General features: G+C 37.9%; 1 protein-coding gene across 1 annotated transcript in view; it reads right to left on the bottom strand.

Moving 5' to 3' along the window:
- The window catches only part of TMEM163 (transmembrane protein 163), a 107,858-nt gene that overhangs the window by 11,542 nt on the left and 70,174 nt on the right, over nucleotides 1-26,142 (bottom strand). Inside the window, exon 5 of the mRNA XM_062579123.1 lies at nucleotides 10,834-10,930. Within this exon, the coding sequence (XP_062435107.1) occupies nucleotides 10,834-10,930 (97 nt within the window). The remainder of the gene's footprint in view (nucleotides 1-10,833; nucleotides 10,931-26,142) is intronic.

The following is a 26,142-nucleotide window of genomic DNA, read 5'->3' as shown; positions in this document are numbered from 1 at the left end:
AAAACACACACACACACACACACAGAGGATGCTTCAATACCTGAATTAGTACTTGGAGATACTTTAATATAATACACTGGCTAGTAACTAACTTTAGCCAATTTGTGTTCCTAGACTTTTTCTAGAATTCTTCTAATTCTCCCTAACATTTTGCCCTGATTTTTTTTATCCATTTCTACCAGTTTCTTCTCACTCCCCCCCCCCCCCCCACACACACACTTTGTTTACAGTCCTTTTCTTTCATTTCCACTTTTGGGATGCAAAAATGTTACCATTTTACCTTAGGTTAGCAGTGTTGGGTAAAAAGGTATTAATTAATTAGTACTGGATGAAGAAAACATGTTCTGTGTCCCTCTCTAGTGGCCACAGCACATATAAAATTACCACTAAAATCTGTACATTCCTCCTCTCTTGCCCTCTCTGGTAGTTTATCCTACTGGGACCCAAAATAAGCTTCTTCCCTTGGTCAACAGCTGTTCCCCAGCAGCTGCAGGCTTCTTTCCATACTTTTTACTTTTTCTTAGCTTCCTCTGTGAACCTGCCAAAGGCTGCATCACCTAATCACACTCTCAGGAACTGAGAATTACTGGTACCACCTTTTCCATTCCACATTTCTCCTTCCCAGAGAAGACAAGTGCTTCATGGTGGAGTAGCAGGTCTCTGCTGCTTTTTGCGCAGAAAAGAAGGGATAAAATAAAACTAAACTCCTTGACTGAGGAGGTAGGGACACATTTTTAGAACGATACCAATGCTGTTAGCACAAATAATGCTGTGACTAGCCCAAACAAAACTGAGTTTGTGCTGTTAGGTATTAATTTTGCCCATCTCTACAACTCACCATCAGTCACAGGTCCTGACGATGAACCTCCTTCAGCTCAGGTGACCAGTCCCTGTCCCCCTGTGGGGCCTATCAGTGTCTGCTGTGTTGGGGGCCAGGCTGCCACCCTGCTCCCCATAGCCACCTTCATACCTCACCCACAGCTGCATGGTCCTCCAGGCTTCTCAGCGGCTCACACTTTCTCTGGGAACACTGGCTGTTGCACCTAATAAGCTACTCTGTGGAACATGTTACGTAAGTAGAAATGGCTGGTTTCCTCCCTCTTCTCCCAAAGGATTGGGTCTGTAGATATAAATAGGGATGTTTCTAATACAAACAAATATAAAAAATCCAGATCTCCATCACACTTTCTCTATGTAATAAATAGTTTACGTAATCTGTCTAGAGGGAGCTTCTGTGAAACTAGAGGGTCTATCTCACCAACTAACTTCAAAAGGGACAAGAGTTTTAATTGCTTTTCACTGTCAGAAAACAAAACCGACAGCCTAGTGTTTGACTCAAGTAGGAGATATGTTCTCTTCACATGGAGATATAAAGATCTATTATTAGTACCAAAAAAAAAAAAAAAAAAAAAAAAGAACTTGTGAACTAAACTTGTATCTGTAGTGCTGAAGTGCTGTGATAGAGCAATTCCACAGAGGAGAATACTTCTCAAGAAATAAATAACAAAGGCGCAGTCCTGTGAATGCTGCTCGCTGGGGACACCGTGGCCCAGAATTGAGCAGCTATAAACTCCAGGGAATTATCTCAGGTGAACTTAGGACTGCTGCAAAGGTTCCGCTTAAAACTTTCAGAGCACTCATGAGTCACATTTTCCCAGAATTCCTCTATTCTATCAGATAGCTGTAAAGCATAATTTAAAATATTATTTGTTATCAGCCTTGGAAGCGTCTCTCTTGCAAGACTGCCATTTCTCCAACAAGTGAGGGATGGAGACCAGAAATCCATTTCACATAACCCGAACGTTTTGTTCAAGTATCCCCAACATTTTCACAGACCTTTAAGAAGCATGTATAGTTTAAAGTTACAGTATTTAAGGCAAAACACCAAACCATACATAGTATTACTGTAATAATTACAAAAGAGGACACTGAGTGCATATTCTAACATACAATAATGTATACATATATCAATTCTAAATGGTAGGTGATTAATTTTAGATATACATATTTATTAGAAATATATAGGGAAACATGCATAAGGATATGTACTCTATATGTGTATATAATCACACATATTATCTGCTACATTGTTATTGACCTATAATTCATCTATTGTTAATGTTAAATATATTAGATACCAATATATTTATTATAAATGATTAAATCAGCAAATAAATTAGACATAAATAAATTAGAATAAATAAATTAGACAAAAAGCTATATTGTGCCATCCTTAGCTTCCTTTTGTAATCAATAGCGTATAGGTAATCAATAGCGTATGACACAATCACCTAATCCTACAGATTTCATTTATAAAAGAATGGGAGGAGCTACATCTGATATGCTTCACATCTTTTGTATACAAACTGATTATAGTTTTCTTTCTTTGTGCTGTAGCAAGTCAGAAACATGGCATAATGCTTGCTTACTCTTACAAAAAAGTGTCCTTTGCCATACTAATGAGGACAAATGCCAAACTGCATTGACATTACATGTGTTATACTATTATCTAGGGAAATGCAAGCAGTAACTGAATAGTAAATGGATATTGATTTACAACCCCAAGTGAAATTTAAACAGCCACTCTCAGTTTTGCTGGGAGGGTCTTTTTTAAACCCTTCTCAATAAACAGGAAAATGTTTACAAATTCTTTGTGGTTAGAGTAGAAATAAAATACATCACTTTAATTGAAGCATTTATATTATCCAAGTGTATACAGTAATTGATATGAAGAAGGTAAGCAGGCAAATGAAAAAAAATTCTATCAGAAAATGTCAAGGGTTAACACTAACAAACCCAAACACAAAACAATTATTGAAACCTAAGCTTACTTTGAGTTTTAAACTCATTTCTCAATACACCAACAAAACACAAAGAAATTACTAAAACTTATATAGAAATTCAAACATGATGCCATCAATGTTATGGACTACCACGATTCCTCCACATTTGTAAAGACAACTGTGTGTACTAAATCTTCCGGGTCAGTAGCGGATACGGATAGAGCTCTCTGAAACATTAATAAAGGAATGGGAATTCCTTTTTCTACCAGGAATTATCTTATTATGGTAAACATAGGTTGGAGAACCAGTGTTATGAATAACAGGAGAGTAAATAGTCTGAATCTGATAGCTAGGAAAAAGATTTAGTAACTCATTTATAAACAAACAAGAAGTGATTTTATTTCAGATTCAACATTCACAGAATGGCTGAGGTTGGCAGAGGCCTCAGGAGATCATCTAGTCCAACCCCCTTGCTCAAGCATGGTCACCTAGAGCATGTTGCCCAGGATTGTGTCCAGACAGCTTTAGAATATCCCCAAGGAAGGGGGTGCCACAAATTCTCTGGGCAACATGTTCCAGTGCTCAGTCACCCTCACAGTACAAAAAAATTCTTCCTCACATTCAGAGGGAACTTCCTGTGTTTCAGATTTTTTTCATATGTAATTATTACAGAAAGGTCTGATGTAGAAAAAAATCTTAAATGGCACCATCAGAGGATGATTCATTCAAAATTAAATGGAAGGGTAAACAGAACGAAGGTTTTATATTCCAAATGCCAAATGTTAATTAAATTAGTAAAGCCAGATGTGCTTGAAACAATGATTGTTGTTTTTAAAGATATGTTCAGAAATTTCTTTTACTGGCAAAATGTGGTTTTTGCTTGAAACAGCTAAAACTATCAGAAATCTTAATTCCAAAAACCCAGCTGTCCTACGTTTTTAAACTATTCTAACAAAGTATTAGGAACAAAGAAAAAAAGAGGGGGGGGAAGAGACAAAGAACTGAGTTGTGAAAAAAATTCCATGGGAATCAAGGATATGAAGTTGAAATAACAATTGTGGCATATCGTGCTGAAGTAGACCGTGAAAAGATTCATGGCTGTATAAGAAACAAGAAAAGAACAGAGAAAGAAGTCAAATTTGTAGCTATAAGGTTACCACCACATTAATGCTGGTAATCTTAACCTCCCTTTTTCATAAAACATTTGCTTTCAAGGAGCTCCTGTTTTTCTGTATTTGGTCAAGACTTTCAGACATACAACAGCAGCATGTTCAGAGATACTCTTCATTGCAAACATATTCAGTGATTGAGCAGACCAACTGTACAGCACGTGCATAGAAAGTCCAAGACAGTGTTAACACTTAAACAATATTAATGCTTCTAGGAGGATGTTGGTGCACTCTAAGTGCTCTATAAAGCACATGTACACCTACTTTTTTCCAGGAAATCTAACCCAAATATTTAAGCATACTAGCTACATGGTAAGAATAGGAGAGAAACAGTAAGGTTTCCGTCAAAACCAACACTTTCCAAGACAAGTGTAAAAATGTCATCACACTTCTAAATTTTTTAATTAGAACATTTGCAGGCAAATGGGAAAGGAGGTCACAGATTGATAAAGAAAGTGACTTGCGCTTATGTGTTGATGCATGCACAAACTGCATCTACACCTACACACAAATTTGTCTCCAAAGGAAACTGAACTATCTATGCAAAATGAAGGTAAGATTAGATAACAGCCAGATTCTCTCTGGAAGGGATATGAAAACTTCATTCTCATCATTTATTCCTGTGTCCAAAAACCAGAGACCCGCAAAATATTTTTTGGTGCCCATCAAAAGTCACTTCCAAACTTCCAAAAATGTGACTGCCCTTTATACAGAGAATTTTTGGTTTGATACAAGTTGTCACAACAAGTGCAGAACACAGGAGGAATTATGCAATCATCCCCTGACAGGGCAATATTTGTATTAAGTGTGTAAGAAAGCCCAGCTGCAGTTGAGTTCTTTTCATTATTCACACTGTCATAAATGAGAGAAAAAAAATCCACTATGTTTCTCTCTGCATATACTCAAAATTGGTGGTTTCTGGACTTTTTGGACAAAGAGATCCCTTTAGTGGCAGTATTTCTCCTAGAACAACCTCTGTCTTATCATTAACTCTGTAATTCATGACTTCATAAATTAATTCATTTAAAAACACAATGAACAATATAATTCTATGAACCAGGCATTGTGAACTACTACTCTGTATCACAGATACTAAAAACACTACTGCAGCACAAGGGATTCTATTTTGAAAACTTAGAATGAATATATTTCTCAATTACTTAAAAAGAAACATCTTCTCTCCATGATATTAATAAGTGTATAATTAATACAAGCATAGATTATATAGTAAGGATAGAATTAATTTACTGGCCAACTCTCCTGATACAAGATGTCATTTTTCAGGGCAAGTTTCTTTTTAATTATTATATAAATTTAAATTAATACACATAGGGAAAAGCCTAACTTCACATAACGGTGACTGTTTCTGAACTTACTATTAAGTGCAGGAGAGAATCACAGTTACAGAAGTTCTTCAAATATATCAATTCAGTGCTTAACAGTAATTTTAAAAAAATTAACAGAATATTGTGCATGTTCATGGTGATGCCTATAACTTTAATCCTATGGGCTCTTAGGGTTTCCCCATGAAAAATGAAGGCAGAATAAAGAGAAAGGTACCCAGGTCAACAATCAAAAACACAGATCATCTCCATGTGATGAACAATTCAAAAGACAAGGATTCTTCTGCTATAAGGAGAGACCAGTGGGGCATACAAGGGGGTTATATACAGTCCGGATGAGATGAAGGTTAATAGGCCAAAGCATCCTTTTCAGTGCAAGAATTATAGTGGCAAAAAAACAAACTTGCAGGTGGTAAATTAAAAACAAAAACAAAACAAGGTATTTCTTCCAATAGTGCATAATTACTGGCTCATATGACATTGTGGATACTAAACGACACATGGCTTTAAAAAGTGTTTAGGTGAATTTATAGAAGAAAAAATGCATCAGAAGCTAAGCACCCATGCCTGTGAAGCTTGCTGAGACTCAGCCTGCCACAGGCAGCGAGATGAGGCTCCTGCCATCAGCAGAAGAAGGAGCCAGTGTTATGTCCACTTTAGCCTGACCCTACGAGACCACTATTGTGCTTGCACATACAAAATGTACCCGCTACTAGGATTCAAAATTGCACAGACAAACATTTCTCATTTAAAACTACCAGAAATTTAAACAATTAATCTACTCATTGACATCCTACTTGATAGGTTATTTCCAAGGTAACTACAGTCCTTGACATATCAAGCAAGGGAACTAGAAAGAGAATATAGCACTTCTGTTTTTCCCAAGGTTTTGAAGTGTTTACAAGAATTACAAAAAACACTGTGTTGAATGTGTAGTGACGTGCACTACATACTATTTATTAGTCCTCAGCACAATGGAAGAGGTAAAACAAACAAAGGAGAAAAAGGAGGATAAACAGTATTGGAAAATGCAGAAAGTCCGTAGCTCTAATTCTCCTCTGCTCTTTACCAACATAGATAGGGAGGCTGTCATTCCCCTTGTTTCAATTAAACTACGTTTGGCATGGAATAAAACAGAATTCAGGTAAGTGACTGAGGAGTGCCTGACTTTGCTGACCCTGAGCTCCAGTGCTGAAAATTAAGTAATTCCTCTCTGCAGTCTAACAAGAAACTGTGGACATTTAAGCCCCTGACAAGATCAGGTACTAAGGCTGGAAATTCCATTAATGTGTAAATCTGTCATTCTCTTTTTGATTCTCTGAACCCTGGCAAGCATTTTCAAGTCTTAGATTTCAGGGTTGTGGCTGAAATCATCATAAGAAAAGAGAAAAATATCATAGACTCCTGTTTCTTTGTGTCCACATAAATAAAATAAAACCTATGTTTAAAACATTTGAAAAGGCATTTCACGTGGTTTCTCAGTCATGTGAATTTTATGTCATTTTCTATTAGTAGTATTTTCATAAAAACAACTCTTCTGAGAGCCATTTCAAGGACAATGAAATCTCTAAAGATCTCACAAATTCTTTCTAAGGAAAGAGTTTTCTTGCCACATGCATATATAGTACTGACAAATAAGTGACCCACACATCTATGTGCAACAGGAAATACAAATAGCTTTGTATAATTGATCCAGAATGATTCAGAAGTGACAGACCACCCTGTTAGGATTTTAACCATAGCAGCTTACATTTGTTACATTAACAAATGGATACTTGATCTGTTTTATTTGTTAAATGAAACATGTCCATATCACAGATTATTTTCTCTAAAACTTATGCTCCCTATTTTTAACTGTGACAAAGTCACTGTAGTTTACCCCATAACAAGTTGCAAAAAAAGACACTTCACAGTTCTGACAAAGATGTAGTCAATCGCGTTGCTCTATACAAACATTCATGTTAATCTTGAATACCAAATGAATACTAGAGTCACTCATTCAAAACTTTCTGTCTTCAAAACAGACAGACAATACTGGTTTTCTGTTCAACATCTAAATACCAAAAGGAACATTCTTCAGTTAGGTTTTAGCCACATTATTTCCTCTAAAATTGGAGTTACATATCTAAAATTTTACAAAATGCTTGAGAAGTATCCAGATCTTTAATGATCTTTGCATCAAGAAGTAATAATTTAGATATAAATTGCAAAAAACATCATGCTATTATGACTTGTGAAAATTATGCAGAAATATATATCCTTTCAATCCAATATGGAGCTCTTGATGCTAGTTTTACATTAGTCTGGGACCAGTAGAGTTACTCTGACCTTTCCTTGGTCTTGATGGTCTATTCTTGCTTTCACCACTAGGATAACTTCCCTGGCATCTGAGTACCACACTATGCATGACACCTCAGTAGTACAGGAATCATCACCAGAAATTATTTCAGGTCATTGTCTTGATGAATTCCTGACTATGCACTGCTATGCAAAAAGCCATTAGTAGATAATGCTATTCCAAACAATATATTCCCATATGCATCCATACATAGCTATGTTACTTGATATTACAGAAATTAGTTTTATTAGCTGTTTGTTCATCAGTGCTGCAAGAAGTAGAAGCCATCACCCTAGAAAAAACAATAGAGGCAGAATGTTCCCCTACTGGTTTCATCTGTGCAGGTTTCTGTTCCTCTAAGGTACTTTGGGCAGCTGCAGATTAGCTGGGAAAACACTTGACTGGCAAAGACGAAAACAACTGGGAAGAAGGACTGTTTCTACTGAGAAAGAGAGAAGCTAAAGAAGCACTGGGCAAACAGAAAATCAGCATCAGATTCAAACAACTTCAGTTCAAATTCAAGCAACTGAAAAACTTTCTATTAGACAACACCCTTTTCCCCCATATATTTTTAGTGTAGTATCTCTTAGGCATAATAATTCACTGGCCATTGCTGGCAGTAGTATCTTTGAGGTAACACTATTTGCTTTCTCCCCTTTTTACAATGTTATCCTTGGTTTACAAACAGATCTTCCACCTATCATGCAACCTTTACCTACATCACTTTCACACAATGAGAGGCAGTGAGATACGGAAAGACTTTGAAAAGAGAATCCTTGCTGTGTATTTTTAGAGACAACTGAACATACCATCTTTTTTCCTCCCTTGTTCTAGCCTACTTCCCAGGCAGAATTCCAAAGTCTGAGAATTCTCTCAGTGTGCACATGTGGCATTTACCCTGCCACTAGTCAGCCTCAGTCTGTGCCCTGCCAGATATATCTTCCCAACAGCTGTTATTACTTGAGCACATACATGACTGAGAACAGTCAGTCTGATGTCACAGGAAGAAAACTACCTATTTATCCTGATACTGAGTCAAATGTAAGTGGTATCCTAACTTTACCTGCTTATTTTTTAGCCCACCAAAGTCTGAAACCAAGGTAGTCTGTGTCAAAAGGGACCTATATAAGTTGTTCTTACAGGATACTTGAAATTTGGTGGGACTTGCCCTTTGGTGATAACTTTCTATAGCTCTGACTTCATAACTTTTTTCTTCTGTAAAGACATTTTAAAAAATAAAAAATGAGGAAATACAATAAGCCTGAGAGTCATAGATGACTTTGATGCTGCAAACAAGAGAAGTTTCTTCTCATTTAAGAAACAACACTCTCATCTGAAGAGATTACCTCTAACAATGAAAGAATGAAATACAGATTCCATACCTTTCAAATTTTTGATCCCATTGTTGAAATTACTAGGGCATTTACCCACAAAGAATTAGACTGATACATACAAATTAATCTGTTCTACACTACTATAAAGCCACCAAATGGCTGTTTTAATTATCATTGCAGCCTCCCTTCTTAGCTTGCTTCTGCTTCACACAGTCAGGACTGCATATTTAGATTTCATTTTCTCACTAAAGAAGATTCAAACTGTAACCAGATGCACTGTATGGGTACAGCTGAGTTAAGAGATCATCTTTTTTTAGCTAGACATTTTTGTAGGGTCTCCCCTCATGTTATCAGCATCTCCTTCAGCCTCACTGGCACAATGGCGTCCATGCTCACTCCCTAACCCGGCTCTGTCAAAATGTTTTGATTAAGAACTGACTATTAACAGTGTTTAAGCTAACCTAGATCATTTTGACAGAACCAGGCTAGGGAGCAACTATATGTGCTGTTACGCTGGCAGAGCTCAGGAGGCAGTAAATTACAAACAGTGGGAAAGAGGAAGGTGTCATGCAAAGAGAATCCAAACCACCAGCAGCCAAACAATGCATCTGACTGCAATTCAATAATGCATTAATTCATGTGCTTTTGCTATTCATGATTGCCCAAATTTCACTAAACTGCTAAAAATAATTTTCTGTAGTTGATTAGCCTCATGGAAGTTTCCATAAAATACGGTATCCAGTGGGTCATTTGCAATTCTATAGGTAACTAACACATTGAAATTCCATTTTTTTTCTTTTTTTTTCTTTTTTTTTCCAGCTCTGCCTCCATCTCCTGGTTCAAAGCAGGGAGTTGAGGTTTTTCTCCAATGATGTGCGAGAAACCCTCCTTGGGGGTCAAGCCCTGATGCTTAAGTCTGCATGCACTCACAAATGGACTAAACTTCGTGAAAGCTGAATACAAAAGGTGTAAGTCTGGTTGTATATACTGCAGCTGAACTGAAGCCTCATTTTATTTGAGCACATTAGAAACCGGTCCAGTGAAAATTAGGAAGAGTCTCTTGGGAGAGAAAAAGTGTGATTTGGCTCTCCCAGTGAGTAGCTGGTTTGGATGAATAGAGCTAAGGGAAATTAGTAACTACTACTGAAAGGAAGCAAGCAGGACAGGACAGAGCAGAGCTGAGAGAGAGGCTGCTGGGAGAGCTGCTCCATCAGCCAGGTAGGGGCTGGCTTCCATATCAAAAGAAAGAAGAGAGCAAGAGAAAAGCCTTTTGTAATGCTCCATGGTGAGCAAGTTGAAAAGCCAGCTCCTTTACCCAGCATGCTCCCCTCATCTGTTTTATTCTTGCTACTTGAACATGGCTCTGGAATTGGAGGCAAGAGCTGGAAAACAAACAAACAAACAAAAAATCCAAAAATACATTTTTCCACTTTAAAAACAAAATACTGAAGCCACTGGAGTAGTAAACTGTGGAAACATTCCTCTCATAAAAAGGATTTCAATTCCATCATTTTCATTAAGGTCAGAGACCTTTTCAGTGTCACTGAGCTCCTACAGTCATGTGTAAGAGTTTTAAGTGATTTACGTTCAGAAAGATTTGGTCTGTAATAGCAACGCAGGAGAAGAAAGGACAGAGTCATACTTACAAAATCCCTGAGGACTAGGGATCCCTAAATACTAGCCTTATACAAGAAAAAGTACTGCTTGAAGACTTAAGACCTGCAGTGAGGTTCAGCCAGGCAGGATCTGCACTTGCTACAGCTCTTCTGAGTTCAGTGGGGCTCACTGCAAGATGTTGCTCTTTCTCAGTCTCACTGGAGGTGCAGGGAATAAAAAGAACATTTTAAGAAACATGAACCACCTTACCACTTCTGGAAGCACCTTCTTTGCAAGGTCATGGATGGCTTTGATCACAATACATATAGATGACAGCAGGAAAATGACACCCAAGATCACACAAGCTCTGGGGAAAAAAAATAAAAGAAAAAGAAACATTAGAACATATTTGGAGTTGTTAACTCTCCCACTGCTAAGGGTACACAACCAGGAGGTTGTGTATTAAGGTTGTGTATTATTTAAGGAGATAAAGACAGGGACTTGAGATAAGACAATGAAGAGAATTTTTCTTTTTTCAGAAATCTGGATTGTAAGTGAAAAGGCAGGACAGACCACATGGATATTTCCGGGTGAGAGTGACAGTGAAAGACATGCCTCTTCTGCTCCTGATGATGTATCAGGCTTCCAGAAGACTGGTTCTCTGTTCTGTTTGTTTGTAGGGTTTGCTAGGGTCTGGCATTAGATATAATCAAGAGAACTTCATTCTCTTTACTGAGCCAGTGTAGATATTTGGTAAATCTTAATAGTAACATAATAGAACATGAACCCTCTGTTTCTTCCCCAAACCTCCAAGAAGAAAAGATTTAAAATCTTTTTAGCATATTAACATATACTAATGTTAATAATAATATAAATGCTAATAAAAAAATTTAGCATGTTAGACGCATCCATTCATAAGCTGTCCAGGGGTCTCACAATACCTAAGGACACAAATAACGATCAGAGTGTCATCATATTAAGAACTGTACAGAAGTAGACTCCTTGTCCCTGCTCCACAGAGCTTACAATCTAGAAGCTCTTACAAAAAGCAAACAAATGGGAAGCTGAATGAAAGATGAGGTAACAGAAAATCTTTCCTATGTTTTGCATGGGAAGGAGGTACAAGGGGGACTTACAGAACTTACAATGCATACTCAGAACGTCATAGTTGAAGAAAAACTTTTGTTTTTGATTCAACCATACAGTCTGCTACTACTTTGAGATAAAGTTCCTCTTTCTGTTAAGTACTAAAATTTTGATTTCTTCTTTACAAAAAATAATACCCAGTCTGTTACAGTACTGATATACCTATAACTCCATTTTACTAATAGCACTTTATATAAAAATTCTATTAGTAAACAGAAAAAATTACTGTCAATATAAATACAGTAAGAGCATTTTTAATGTTTGAAGTACTAAATAATTAAGAAAATATTTCTATAAATACATTTTCTCTTCTCTTTGTTTGGTATTCATCACCAGTTCCTATCTGTTAGCTCAGTCTAAGGATGCTATAATTATCCCAGTAGCATGTTACTATTTTTAACAATTCAGACATCGGGCCATCTGGTGGTTGGCAGTACGTGTAACGCTCACATCAAGCTCAATCTAGGGATTGCAGTCGGATTGGCATTGCTCTGCCTAGGTCAAAAGATGCAGCTGAAGCAATGGTGCAGGTGAGCACTGGGTTAATTTATTCAGCAGCACACAGAACACAAAAATGTACCGTGGAAAGTTTACCTAATCCCATGGGCAAGTTCTAAGTAAAAAGGCTACCCTTACTCCAAGGGGTACAGCTAGTGTGGAGGCTAGCACCCTTCTCAGCACTGGTGTGACTGAGGTGCTCTTCACACATAGGCACGACTCTCCTACATCTGGGCTCTGGCAAAGTGCAGCAGCCCTTCATTTTGTCAAATATAACCTACTGTAAAAGGCAGACAGAAAAGGCTCGAATCAGTTCAGTTACCCTTAAGTCCTACCACTAGACTCAAACACAAGAACAAAAAATCTGGCCTGTAACCTCAGAGTAGAGGGAGAAACTCACAGGGTGGAATCTCTGCACAAACCTTTGAAGGTAGATTGAAGGCAGAATCTTTTGAGGTAGATTCTGTTGCAATGACAATTTTACTTTTCTCAGATAAGGAAACAGAAATATGTATCAAAAATTCTACTCATCTACCTGGGACAAATGCAAGAGTTACATAATTTGAACACGGAACTGGTGCACAGAAGTTGTCTGAGACCTAAGTCCACTTGCTGAGCCAGTGACACAATGACACAGGTGAAAGCAAGACACATACACTTCATGCAAGAATACGCTGACATTTCATTTAAAATCAAAACTAAAAGAAAAAGCTTTTACTGCTATTCCCAGCTGTCTTAAACAAAGCAGATCATAAATCTATGTGTTGGAAAGAACAGATTAAACTTCCTTGTGTCAATGCATATTGTTTAATGCCAAGGATGTGGGGAAGAAAAAACAGCAAAACATCATCACCTTTCCTTATCCTATCTTTTCTTTCCTTTAGATACCATCTGAGGAAGATAGCTGAACTTTCGTTTCAGGCACCTGTCCTGACCATTCTCTGGACACAGTTTTCACACAGTTTGGACAGTTTGGGACAGTTTGGACAGTCCTGATCCCTGTAAAAGCTCCTACCACCCAAACAGAACAGCAGATATCTTACACCTCTGCTTATGCCAGCAGACAAATAATGACTTTAGCCCTCTTGAGCTCCTTATCCTATTCCCCAGATCAGCTTTTACTGTGTCAAAAGAATTCCCATATACCTACTTAACCTGAAAAAGCTAAAAGAAGAAAGAAAAAAAGGAAAAAGTTAGTAATAGAATGGCAGGAGTATTAACAACAGCGAGAAATGTAGTGCAAGGCCTGAATCAGCACTGAGCAAACCTAGCATCTCCTTCAAACACTGGCTTTCAGAGTCTGTAGCCATGCAAAATTCATGAGTAAAGGCATAGTACTGTAGCAGCTAAAATATGTCTCCTCTTTTCCTGAGTATATCATCTTACCTTCAATTCTATGAGGAAAAATGTGCAAAATAAGCAACCTTCAAAAATTAACCGTAACTTTTAAATGCAGCACATAATAACCAAATTGCAACTGGTTACTGTAACCTTGCTTCATTTTCAAGCCATTAGACAATAAAAACTTTAATATAAGCCTGCTAACAGCCATCTGCTAACAATCATTTCAACCACTTTGCAACTAAATAAAATGTTTCCAGTTGCAAATGAAGGGTGTTAGTGCCAGGGTTCCAGGCAAACGCAACTTCATTAATAGCATTCTATTAAACTGGATGGGCCAAATGCCATTTCTAGACGATTTTAAGTCAACTTGGAATTGCTTATAAAAATTAATGAAAGAGGAGCTATACAGAAGTGAGGCTTGACTGAAAACCCAGTGATGATTTTTCAGATAGCACTGGCTTGGAATCACCACAGCAAACTAAGTAACATACTCCTCAACCTCCAGAGTTGCCATGATCACCAAGAGCAATTCACACACAGTGGAGTAACTGGGATGTGCATAATACCCTCATATTTCAAACCACAAATTCTCACAATTCATATAGAAACTATAAAAGAAACTCCTTCACTGTGCTATCTGACAGTCTTTCCCTATATCAATAAGTTGATATTTTACATATGTTAATGGCTGTTAAACAGGTAGCTACAAAAATACGGAGATTGAGGGTTTGCCATCTCCACAAATTGTGAAAATTTGGGTCACTACTAGTAAGTTATCAATCAAAATTTTTTCCTTATCACAAAATTAATTTCCTAAACAGAAAAGATGCAACTATCCAAGTCATTTGCATTGAGCAGACATATCAAAACACCCTTCTAATTTGTGGATTTGTCTTTAACACTGTCTTGCACTTGCAATTATTTGATTAGGACTCCCTATAAGTAGTGATAAGAATAAAAATCTGTATTATTTCAATCATAGAACTTAATATAAACCTTGCCCAGCTCTCTGTGGTGATTAATCTTCAAAGCAATAAACAATTTTACCTTCTGCATCTCTTGCCATATTCTTTTCATAAGTAGACTCATTAGAGCCAATGGGATTGCTCATCTGTGTAGGCAGCAGTTAATCTGAATCAAGGCTGCAGATTTAGACTCTCAGTTCTTTATAATATTTGGTAATAAATAAATACAACTAATAAAACTTTACATATATAGCCAAAGAGAAAAAACCCTACTACATACCACCTCAAAAGAGATCTGGACTAAGCTTCTCAAGGGTGAATGAGAACAGTTTTTCTCAAATCAGTTGACTGCTATAAAATACCCACAGTTAGATGACTCCCTTCTTAATTATCATCCCACTATCTTGCTGTCAAATTGAACACAATGACACAATACCAATGAGGGTTTGTAATGAAGCCTTGGGTCATTACTCCTCTCAAGTCAATCTGCTCTAATAGCAGCAGAAATGGTGCAATAGAATTAAGGATTCAGAAAAAATCAGTGATGCATATGAATACATACTATAAAAATGTTTTAACTTTCACTTAATAGCTCAAGACACAGTTGTTTTGGGCCAGGGAGGTGGAAGGAAAAGATTGTCATGTGTGTCTCTTACATCCTAAAACGATTTTTACCAGCATACTTCAGGTTCATTAAAATAGTCCATGAAATTTAATGGCACTATGTGGAATAAAACAAGATTGTCAGCAGCAGTCTAATTACTTCCTAGTTTTGTTAATATATGACACATTTAAAGTATAATATTAAAAAACTAATCTCCCTCCCTATTTAACAATGACACGTATAATTAAATGTTTTTGTTATTTTGGCTCCCAATAATGTAACAAGCAATAACTAAAATCATCAGTTTCAGATGTTATTTCCTTTTCTTAATATCATCCATGGACTTTAAAAGATATTCTAGATAATTAAGAAGAAAAGCAAAGCCAAAAATGCATATTTCTTGGTGTTGCATGCATGATTATGCTTAGTCTTTCTGAAATGACCACTGACAGTAAATACTGCATAGTCCTCTCAGTATTATCAGTCTCAAGGCACTGGAATTGCTCACAAATGTCCTACATTTGCTTCAGTGTGGCACTGCATACAGAATCAGAGCAAAAAGTTACTCAAATTTGTAAATGCTTGCAGTTCTACTGGTAACACGGTTACAATAACTTTTTAAACAGAAAACCAAACTATCTCCAAATATTTATTTCTAGTAAGAGATTTAAAGGTGTAGTTTGTGAGGACCAGAAACCACAAACTAATGTCTGCAGTAGAGAGTAATACACTCCGTGCTTTCATATAGGCTCAGCTTTAATATAAGTCTACACCCTGTAGCATTTTTCTCCATGTTAAATCCGGGAAACTGAAGTTTCCTATAACAACAGAATTTCTACAAGGATGTATCTCTCTAGTAGCATTAGAGATATCTCTTTTCATTGCCTTAGGTTATGACAGGCTCCTAATTCCACCCCAAAGAAATCCCAGACAATCTTGGTCAATTCTGTTTCATCCATCCTATCCATCCTTGTATCTTTTAACTTGGGTCGCATTATATTGTATAATGCTAATATTCATTAGATTTCTTCATGTTTTTCTGAAAGTGTGCATCCTTCAACATCCACTAGTCAGCTCTTAATGCTATCTCACCTAATTTCTACTTTCCTCAATAACACTGAGTTTCACATCCTACATCCCCTAGTTTAAAGATTTGCATTTTGTGGTCTTTACTCCTGGCATTAATATGTAAATATTTCAGGTGTTCCTTAGAGGCAGTAAATACTTCTCTACCTGAATTACGCCCAAAGTTTTCCTTAACTGTGTTACTTACATAATGTTTCAATCAATATGACTCTGTTCTTTCTTCTTTTCATTCAGTGTTTTGCTCACCAGTCTTCTTCATCCATTGTGGGACCTTGAATTATCTCATTTTTTTGATTACTTGATGGTTTTTGATTACCTTTACATTTTCCAGTGTAAAGAACTTTGCTTACCTTACTCATATAAAACAATTATGACAATTTCCCAAGAGCTACTACATGGAATATGACAAAGAGAACAAGAAGAAAAGTAATTATAAACACTGGAGTTTCCACTAATATTCATCTTCAGGTAGAAATAATATTCTTGTATGTTTGCAAAGCTGCCATCAAAATAGGCTTCAGTTCCCCAATCAATTCTCTGTTTGTTATGCTAGTATAAATAAATGATAATACTCCTATTCACTACGTATGTTTTTGTTATGTTCCAAGAGCCAATATACTCTAATTTATTTAATTCTCGTTTTTTTGGGGGGTGGGGGGAGGTTGCTAAGAATCTTAACATGATAGATTTTTCCACCAGGAGAACAAGTGGAACACTTTGTCCAGAAAGGTTGTGCAGTCTCCCTTCTTGGAGGTTTTCAAGACCTGACTATAGCTCTGAGCAACTTATTCCGATCTCATTGCTGACTCTGCTTTGAGCAGGAGATTGGACTAGAGACCTCCTGATGTCCCTTCCAACCTGAATTATTCTATGATCTTTTGAATTTTTATTCAGGAAATCTTTATCTCTGCAGGCTCTGTCAAGATCTTTCAGTACTAATGGCTCCTAACAGCCCACAGAAAGGGAAATGTTAAAATCTCTACAGGCCATTTCATTGCTGGAGTTAAGAAGTAGTGTTAAAGCTGTTACTTTTCAAGGAACTGTAAGTCAGCATTAAAATGTGTTGCAGGCCAATATGTGCAATATGAGCTCTAAGCCCAGGAATAATGAGAACTTTTTCAGCAAAGCTGAACAAATCAATTTTATGCAGGATACAGGATTTAATCTCTGTATAAATCCACTAATAAATCTTCTGGGGTTTAAAGGAAAAAAATGATAAAACTAATTAATTTAATAAAAACCACAAACGTGCTGATTACTGCTTCCACATGATTTGAAAGGATTTTAGTGTTAGTGGGTGACAGAGCGAGTGATCATGTGTGGATCATGTAGGGGAGGTCATATGGCACAAGGTACATGCTGCAAGGCAACTGCCCAAGAAGTTTTTATTGTATCAGGAGTTAGGAAAATATTTTTCAAAGTACAGTGTTGATTAACTACCTAATTCTGTATCCCTCACCACATTTTTCTGAATCATTTTCTATGTCTAGTCACACTGGAGGAACACTTCTTCTCCTCTTCATTTTGCTGCTACTCTTGTTTTCATCCTTTCTTCCTGTAATGAAATACAAATTCCGTTCTGTGAATGCTCCTTAATTAGTATCTTGGAGCTTACGATAGTCTGTACCACAGCTCCTCTGGAACACATCTTCTTTCTGATGACAAGCAATTAGCCTGTTTAAACAGAGGTAGGCCTACCTTCACTTGGTATTTGTATTATGTCAGTACTTGCAGTCTAATTATAGGAGCCAAGTATAAAATTCCAGTCAGGAACAGCCCAAGATTTCCCAAAAGTACAGGAAAAATTGAATGCTGATACTCAAAGGATGAGAACTTGGTGGAATAAAGTTCATCTTTTGGTCACCAACAAACTATTTTGTGGTGGCAGATCAGTAGATTCCAGCTGACGGGGATGAAACAGAGCAGGATAAAGAAAATGGAAGAGGATTGAGGAAAGTCAGTGGATAAAGAACATAGGATGGGAAAAAGTCAGAGGACATTTTGGATAGAAGGGGCTGAGAGTGGTCATTTTGGTTTGCTGGAATTTTGGGAGCTGAGGGAAGGCTGGGATGTTGCAGTGAGAGTCTTTCTTTGCCTTCTCTTTCCCCAATCTCTACTGCAATCCATGTGCTCCGAAGACTCACAGCTCTTCTTCAGTGGGAAGAGGACATGGCCTGTTCAGACCAACTGCACACTATGCCATATGCACAGCTCTGCTGCCAATTATTTTAAAAACAGACACTAGAACTACAGTGCAGCTGTTCATGAGGATTTGTTCCTTGCTACTCATGTTGCAATACTGCAAAGAAGAGAGAATTCCAGCCATAGGTTTTATTAGCATGATATACAGAACCGTGAAGGTTGCAAAATCTGCCTCATAAACCCGTTAAAGAATTTACTCTACTCAAAAGAACAACTATTAGCCACTGTGGTGCATTACTGTAATACACCAGCAAAAGATAATATAATGTCAGCCTCTATCTTGAGTCTCTTTGCTTTTTTCTCATGCTCAACAGCTAGTGCTGAAACTTCGTGTCCGATTAGACAGCTGTATTGTTTGGTTATGCTTGTGGTGTACCTTATTTATTACCAGGTTTAGTTACTGATGAGGGCTTGAACACCAAACTATACAGAATCACAGCTGTCCAGAGTGTTTACACCTGCCTGTTGCAGAGTGAAGAGGAAATAGCATCACTGCAAAATGCACCGGAAATAAATGGGCTCACTGTTCACTGCATATTTTCCATAATCTATCTTCCACTACTGAAGTCTGGATCAGCGCTGTTACATAAATGGGCTCACTGTTCATTGCATATTTTCCATAATCTATCTCCCACTGCTAAAATCTGGATCAGCGCTGTTACAGACACAGCTTTTTTTTGACATGGCGGAAAAAAAGAAAATCGATTATGAAACAAATAGGATTCAATTAAGTAATATTCCAAATTATCATTGAAAGTAAACTTTTCAATTATTGTACTAGAAAATGTGCAACATCATCACATAGTCTCACTGCATCTTCTACAAAATACAGGGGAAATGCTGTTTATATTTGAGGACTAAGATGACTGATGCTAGAGATGCATTTCATGCTGGAAATGCTATAGGCCTTTTAAAACTTTTATTATCCTTAGGAGTTTTACTACTTACTGGAAACCAGGTTAATGACATCCTCTAAAAATGTGGAGATGAAGCAGGGCAACAGTTCCATAAATCATTTGATTTTCCAGGTATTAAATATCTGCCAATACAAGCTTATTGAAATGTCTACAACTTATGAGATTTTGAAAACTCTTATGACCTATTTTCTACTTCCCAGTCCGTACAGACTGTACAATTGTACTTATGGTACGCCTGCTTTACAATCATCCTCAGGGCTTGTGAAGTGATGATCATGTTCCTAGCCTGAACAGCTGAAAGAGGTTATCAGAGCTTCTTTCATTCCTCTGAAGATGGAAATTAAAGCATTATGAGAATTTCTATAATACTAATTTTTATGGTAATTAGTAAATTCCAGTACAAGACAACACTATACTCCTGAGTATGTATTTGTGAATACTAAGCAATATACACAAATATTCCCTAATAAACTACCAGTGAAGTCAAAGGAAAGACATTCATCAACTCGATAGATTTTGGATCTAGCTCCAGAAAATCATTGCCAAGTCTACAGATGCCACACTTTTAGAAACAGATTTTAGAATGTATCAAAACATACATTTGCTATTTCATATTTAATATAAATTCTATGTGTAAAGATTGTGTGTGTGTGTGTGTGTGTGTATAAATGTATGCACCCATGCATTTCTGCCTGGGTAAGAGCAAAGTTTACGATTGCTTGACTGTTTTCCTTTGCCTGAACATAGGATAATGGATTTATGTAGAAAGGATGCAGCCTAATGAGGCTAGTCTAGCAAGCAACTCTGTACCTAGATGTAGTATTTGGCTAAATATTTCAGAGAAAAATTGCTTTAAAAATTTTGTGTATGGTTAAAAAGAAGCTGTATTTATTCTATAAAACAGATATCCAAGCCTAGATGAACACTTAATTTGCAGACTATGCACAATACCCCACTGGTAATAGGGACATACATGTGTCACAAGGTCCTTCTCACAGTGGTTTAGAACTGAACAGAAATGAGTCCAGTTCAATGCTATTCACAGTTTGTAGGTAATCTCTACGCATTTGACATTTTTCCAGATCACATACTTATCCCATTCACTCTTTACAAAAGATTTTTTCTCCCAGCCACAGAGGTTTGCCCTTAACTGTGGGTAGGTGTGGATTTTGCCATCTGTGCATCAAAACTCTTTCCTGTGTAAGGCATAGATAAAATTATCCGTAGTTTGTTAAGATGTGACTGATACTGTTGGGTCAGAATTGAGAGGGTTTTCATTCAACACTACCTAAATAGACAGTGGTCATTTAGTATGGCTAACTAATGCAGCAGAGCTAATCTGCACATAGTAATTTAAATACAGTACAAATATTGAAAAACTTTATTTTTTTCTTACTATGAACCAAGATAGAAAATACCTTGCAACCATACAGATTAGTATGCTGTCTTATTGTGAATCGAAAGTAAAAAAAGAAGGGTTAGACCTAACCTGGCAGTATGACAGACCTATTTTTTCCCATGAAAAGTTATTTCCAACTCTTTTAAGGTTTGGGTGCAGAATCAAGAAACATGATGATCCCTACACTGTATGCCAAAAAATAATACACATGTATTTAATATAACTTAAGTAAGGCATGACAAATAGCCCATGACAGAAAAACTGGGGTATATATTCTTAAGCAGTGTCATCTGAACATAAGCAAGAGAAGAAAAGAGATTGAAACCTCTTTTCTTCTGAAAGAGAGGTTCACTCTGTTCCAGGCTACCACCTGTCATTACATTTTCTCAGTAAGTAAGAAGTCTTCATGCTAATTCAGCATCCACCAAGCCCTCACATTTGCTCACCAGCCACACAAACCTACCTGCTTCTTTTAGCCAGCAGACATGGCACCACAAGAGATGGTGATGGTTTGTTACAGAATTTGCAAAGGATAGTAAAAAAGAGAGCAATTCCAGTGACTACACACAAAGCTAGAATCACTGGTGTGATGAAGACTCTGGAGTGCCCTTGATTTGGACACAAGAGACAATAGAGCAAAGGCAGATTTAGGATTAGAAAGAGTAATGCAGCACAGAGTACTATGGTATCATTTCATGAAACCACACATTTTTCCCTAGAGCAAAAGAGGGATGTTATGTACGTATCTGTATTCACCATACCTAACAAAAATGAATTGTTCTAAAAAATAAATTCAGGAGAATGAGGTGTCAAAGGAATATTTATCCACAAGATATCTATACTGACTAGGGGAACACTACAGCAAAGGACAGTTGCTTAAGATACTTTCAGGGTGTATGTCTGCTTACTTTATGTAGAGTTGTGTAGATTATTTATTCTTGCTGTTTACTTAATCATTCTCCTCTAAATACACTTTCTGCTTTGTACATAGATTCAGTAATTTTTAGGGAAAACCATTGCTCATCATGGACATACAAGATGATTTAATTTCCCTAGATTTTTCACTGTGGAATTAAAACTTACATTTTTCAATTTTTGAAGGGTGTTTGAATCCAGTTCCTGTTGTTTCACTAAATCTGAGAGATGAATTACATTTTGAGCTAGCAGTACTTACATATTTTTAAGCAGAATAAAAACTCAAAGTCCTCACTGTGTCCTAACCTTTCCAGCAATTTGGGGTGATTTTTGTTTGCTTTGATTTGTTTTATTCCTCACATCCTTTAAAACAGTTTTGATCTCCCTGAAAAATACTACACTGACAACATAGCTGTGAAAACTTCAGGAACGTATCAAAGTACACCATGTGAATTCTGTTTGAAATGAGATCTCTCACACTACCTTAATTAGGCTGCAAACTCTATTTTGACCATGAGGCTTGTAGATCTTTCTGCTATTTCTTGTCCTCACATTGGTCTAAAACCATGGAATTACACCTGGTATAGAAACAATAGTCAACTTTCCATTTAAACAGAGCACACTTAGAGAAAGAAATGGCTGCTGCTGTATGCAGACCAGTTTCCCAAGTCTAAATTCCAGAATAGAAGGTAACTAAGTAACTAGGAAAGGTTTCTGATCATCTCTTAATAGATTTCTCCAAAGATCACATGCCTAAGAAGATACACACTTACAAAAGAAAATTTGTTTTGTTACAAGCTGTGTCCTTCTAGCTAAACATCCACCGGTTTGTGGAAATATTTACGACCCTGATAGGTCTAATTGCTGCCCTGCCCCATTTAGCTGAAGAGGTTACTTCTGACCAAAAGCTGCAAATAAGGCATATTCTGGGAAAGAATGCCAAAGCTGCTGCTTAATCTTGAAGACCAACACTCACCCACAGCCCTCTATATCTGTGAAAAGATAACTAACAGGAAGTATGTTCCCAGGATCTAAAGAAACCAAAGGAACAGAATAATAGCCTGGTACATTCAGGATACTCTAAAAAGGCTGTTGATATTGTTCACTTCATAAGATGCTTCAAAGCATCTTAATTGTCATATCATACTGTTACATAGCCATAAATATCACCCCTACCGTGTAAAGTCCTAGAAAGCTGGCAGAAAAATATCCTTTTCTCTTCCTTCCGTCATTACACTGGATTCCTGCAGAAGTTCTCTGACAACTAAAAATCACAATGAACCACCACCAGGTTCTACTGTCATCAGACAGAAAAAAAGGCACAGCAAAACTGAGTGCTCAAAAGCTGAAGCCAGATATATTCAGATTAGAAATAAGCTATATTTCTTTGCCAGTGAGTTAATTAAACGTGGGAATAGAGTACTGAAGGATGTGAGAGATTTTCTAATTGTTGCAGTCCCTAAGGAAGCATCAAGTATCTTTCTAAGAAATTGGTTTTAGCTCTAACTGAGGCTGGGAGTTCTTGGATCAAGCTCTTAAGTTTTTGCTATTCCAGATGTCAAAATAGTTTAAAATACTAGTTCATTCTGCCCATAACATTTAAGAATCTATTAAGAATCAAATCCTCAGTGGAAGCATTCTTCATTTAACCAACGAGTACAAGCACTCTGATAGGATAAAATGTAGCTGCCACAGCTGAGGCATAATGTATGAAGAAGAAAGGTAAGTTGACATACAGCAAAGATTTTAAACACCATCTAACAACAAATCTGCAAAGATTGGAAGTCCTTTCCAATTCTTGTTCCACTGTTTTTAAATACAGCATAAGGCAAGAAAAGCTATGCAAAATAAATACAGGGTAAGAGATAATTTAAGACATCCAAGTATCATCTTATCACAAAGACGCATTCCAGAATAAGGTATTTCCCCACTGAGGACAGGGATATCTATCTTCACCTTGCAAAAAGCTTTCTCAGCAGCAAGTAGAAGTATGACAGATACTTACACCCTTATTTGACACACGGGACTTTATCTAATTCCTGTTATTTTGATACTACAATGGACGTTTTGGATGATGGCTTCACCAACATATGAATAAAAGACTAATCTGTACTCATTAGGTATGTCATAGCAACACTGAGTACTGTGAGTTCATTGTGAACTATTTGCCCATGATACAATTCACTTTTCTTATTCCAGTAATAAAGGTAGGAATAGCTGGAGTCTGACATATGCTATCAAAAATCAGCCAAAGAAATCTAAGCTTTCTGCTCTTAGCTTTATAACAGCATGTTAATTATGAGTAAGGTTTCCTATTTACTCTGGCACTGGGTTAAAAAAGATGTTGACAGACTGGTTCTTTGGAAACACAGAATTAAACTCAATGTCATATAATCACAGAATCAGTAAGGTTGGAAGGGATCTCTGGAGTCTAGTCCATTCTCCCCACTCAGCACGGTCACCTAGAGCCTATTAGACAGGGTTGCATCCAGGTGGACCTTGAAGATCTCCAGAGAAGGAGACTCCACAACCTCTCTGGGCAACCTGGTCCAGGGCTCCGTCATTCTCACAGGGAAGAAATTCCCCCTCACGGTCAGGCGGAACTTCCTGTGCTTCAGTTTCTGCCCATTGCCTCTTGTCCTGTCACATGGGACAACTGAAAAGAGTTTGGCCCCGTCCCCTTGACACCCTCCCTTCAGGTACTTGTACACACTGATAAGATCCCCCCTCAGTCTTCTCTTCCCCAGGCTGAAGAGGCCCAGCTCTCGCAGCCGTTCCTTGTAGGGCAGATGCTCCAGCCCTCTGATCATCTTTGTAGCCCTACACTGGACTCTCTCCAGTAGCTTCATGTCTCTCTTGTCCTGGGGAGCCCAGAACTGGACACAGGACTCGAGATGAGGCCTCCCCAGGGCTGAGTAGAGGGGCAGGATCACCTCCCTTGACTGGCTGGCAACACTCTTCCTAATGCACACCTGGAGACCATTGGCCTTCTTGGCCACAAGGGCACATTGCTGGCTCATGGTCAACTTGTCATCCACCAGCACTCCCAGGTCCTTCTCTGCAGAGCTGCTCTCCAGAAGGTCAGCCCCCAGCTTGTCCTGGTGCCTAAGGTTATTTCTCCCTAGGTGCAGGACTCTGCACTTGCCCTTGTTGAACCTTATAAGGGTCCTCTCCACCCAGCTGTCCACAGACAGCCTGTCCAGCTCTCTCTGTATGCCAGCACAGCCCTCACGTGTGTCAGCCACTCCTCCCAGCTTGGGACCATCAGCAAACTTGCTGAGCAGGCACGCTGTCCCCTCATCCAGGTCGTTGATGAAGAAGTTGAACAAGGCTGGACCCAGTACTGAGCCCTGGGGGATGCCACTAGCCACAGGCCTCCAACTAGACTCCACGCCACTGATGACGACCCTCTGAGCTCTGCCTTTCAGACAGTTCTCAATCCACCTCACTGTCCACTTGTCTAACCCATGCTTCCTGAGCTTCTCTAGGAGGATGTTATGGGAGATGGCGTCAAAAGCCTTGCTGAAGTCAAGGTACACAACGTCCACTGCTCTCCCCTCATCTACCTAGCCAGTCATTCCATCAGAGAAGGCTATCACATTGGTTAAGCAGGATTTCCCCTCGGTGAATCCATGCTGGCTACTCCTGATCACCTTCTTTTCACCCCTGTGCCTGAAGATGACATCCAGAATGAGCTGTTCCATCACCTTTCTAGGGATGGAGGTGAGGCTGACTGGCCTATAGTTGCCTGGGTTCTCCTTCTTGCCCTTCTTGAAGACTGGAGTGACACTGGCTTTCTTCCAGTCCTCAGGCACCTCTCCAGTTCTCCATGACTTTTCAAAGATGATGAAGAGCAGCCTGGCAAGTGATACATAATAAACAACCGCTGCAATTGTCAAGAATTACAATGTTGAATATGCTGTACAGAGCTAGTTTTTGTAATACCAAAATACAAGCCCAAACAAAATCCACTAGCCAAAAAAATCCTAACAGCAAAGCAATGGATGCTAAGAGCATCAGCAGCTAATCAACCCCTGCTGTCACTACAGAGAAATTCAAGACTGTAGCTCTGTAACATAACAATGGAGTTATTGCTTCACAAGTAAAAAGCAGTATTACTCCATTTGACCTGTGTGGGTGCCAGCATTCTACTAATTTAGAATGAGCAAAATCCTATTTCCCTGAACAGAGAAGGAATCAAACAGGAGGTGGTTCCTTTGTTCCTAGTTTCAAACCTTTTCCAGACAGCTGTATATAAAAAGCTCTGTAAGAAGGCTTTTTCACAAGGCTACGAGCCCAAACTTTGTTATTCTATTTTCTCAAGCTTTTCCTTTTCAGTGGTATTTCTCACCATCTCCTCAAACACAGTTCTATCACTCATATCCAAGTCCTTCAGTCTTTCATGCCTGAGTTTATCAGATCAAAGAGTTGTCCTTTGGCTGCACAGCTTGTTACTATTTCAGCCTCTCATGAGACATTCTTCCAGGCCCCTAACGCTTCAGT

The sequence above is a fragment of the Rhea pennata genome, chromosome 6 (genome assembly GCF_028389875.1).
Source record: "Rhea pennata isolate bPtePen1 chromosome 6, bPtePen1.pri, whole genome shotgun sequence".
Classification (NCBI taxonomy): domain Eukaryota; kingdom Metazoa; phylum Chordata; class Aves; order Rheiformes; family Rheidae; genus Rhea; species Rhea pennata.
The sequence above is the reverse complement of the archived record's forward strand: the minus strand, read 5'-3'. Positions and strand labels throughout refer to the sequence as shown.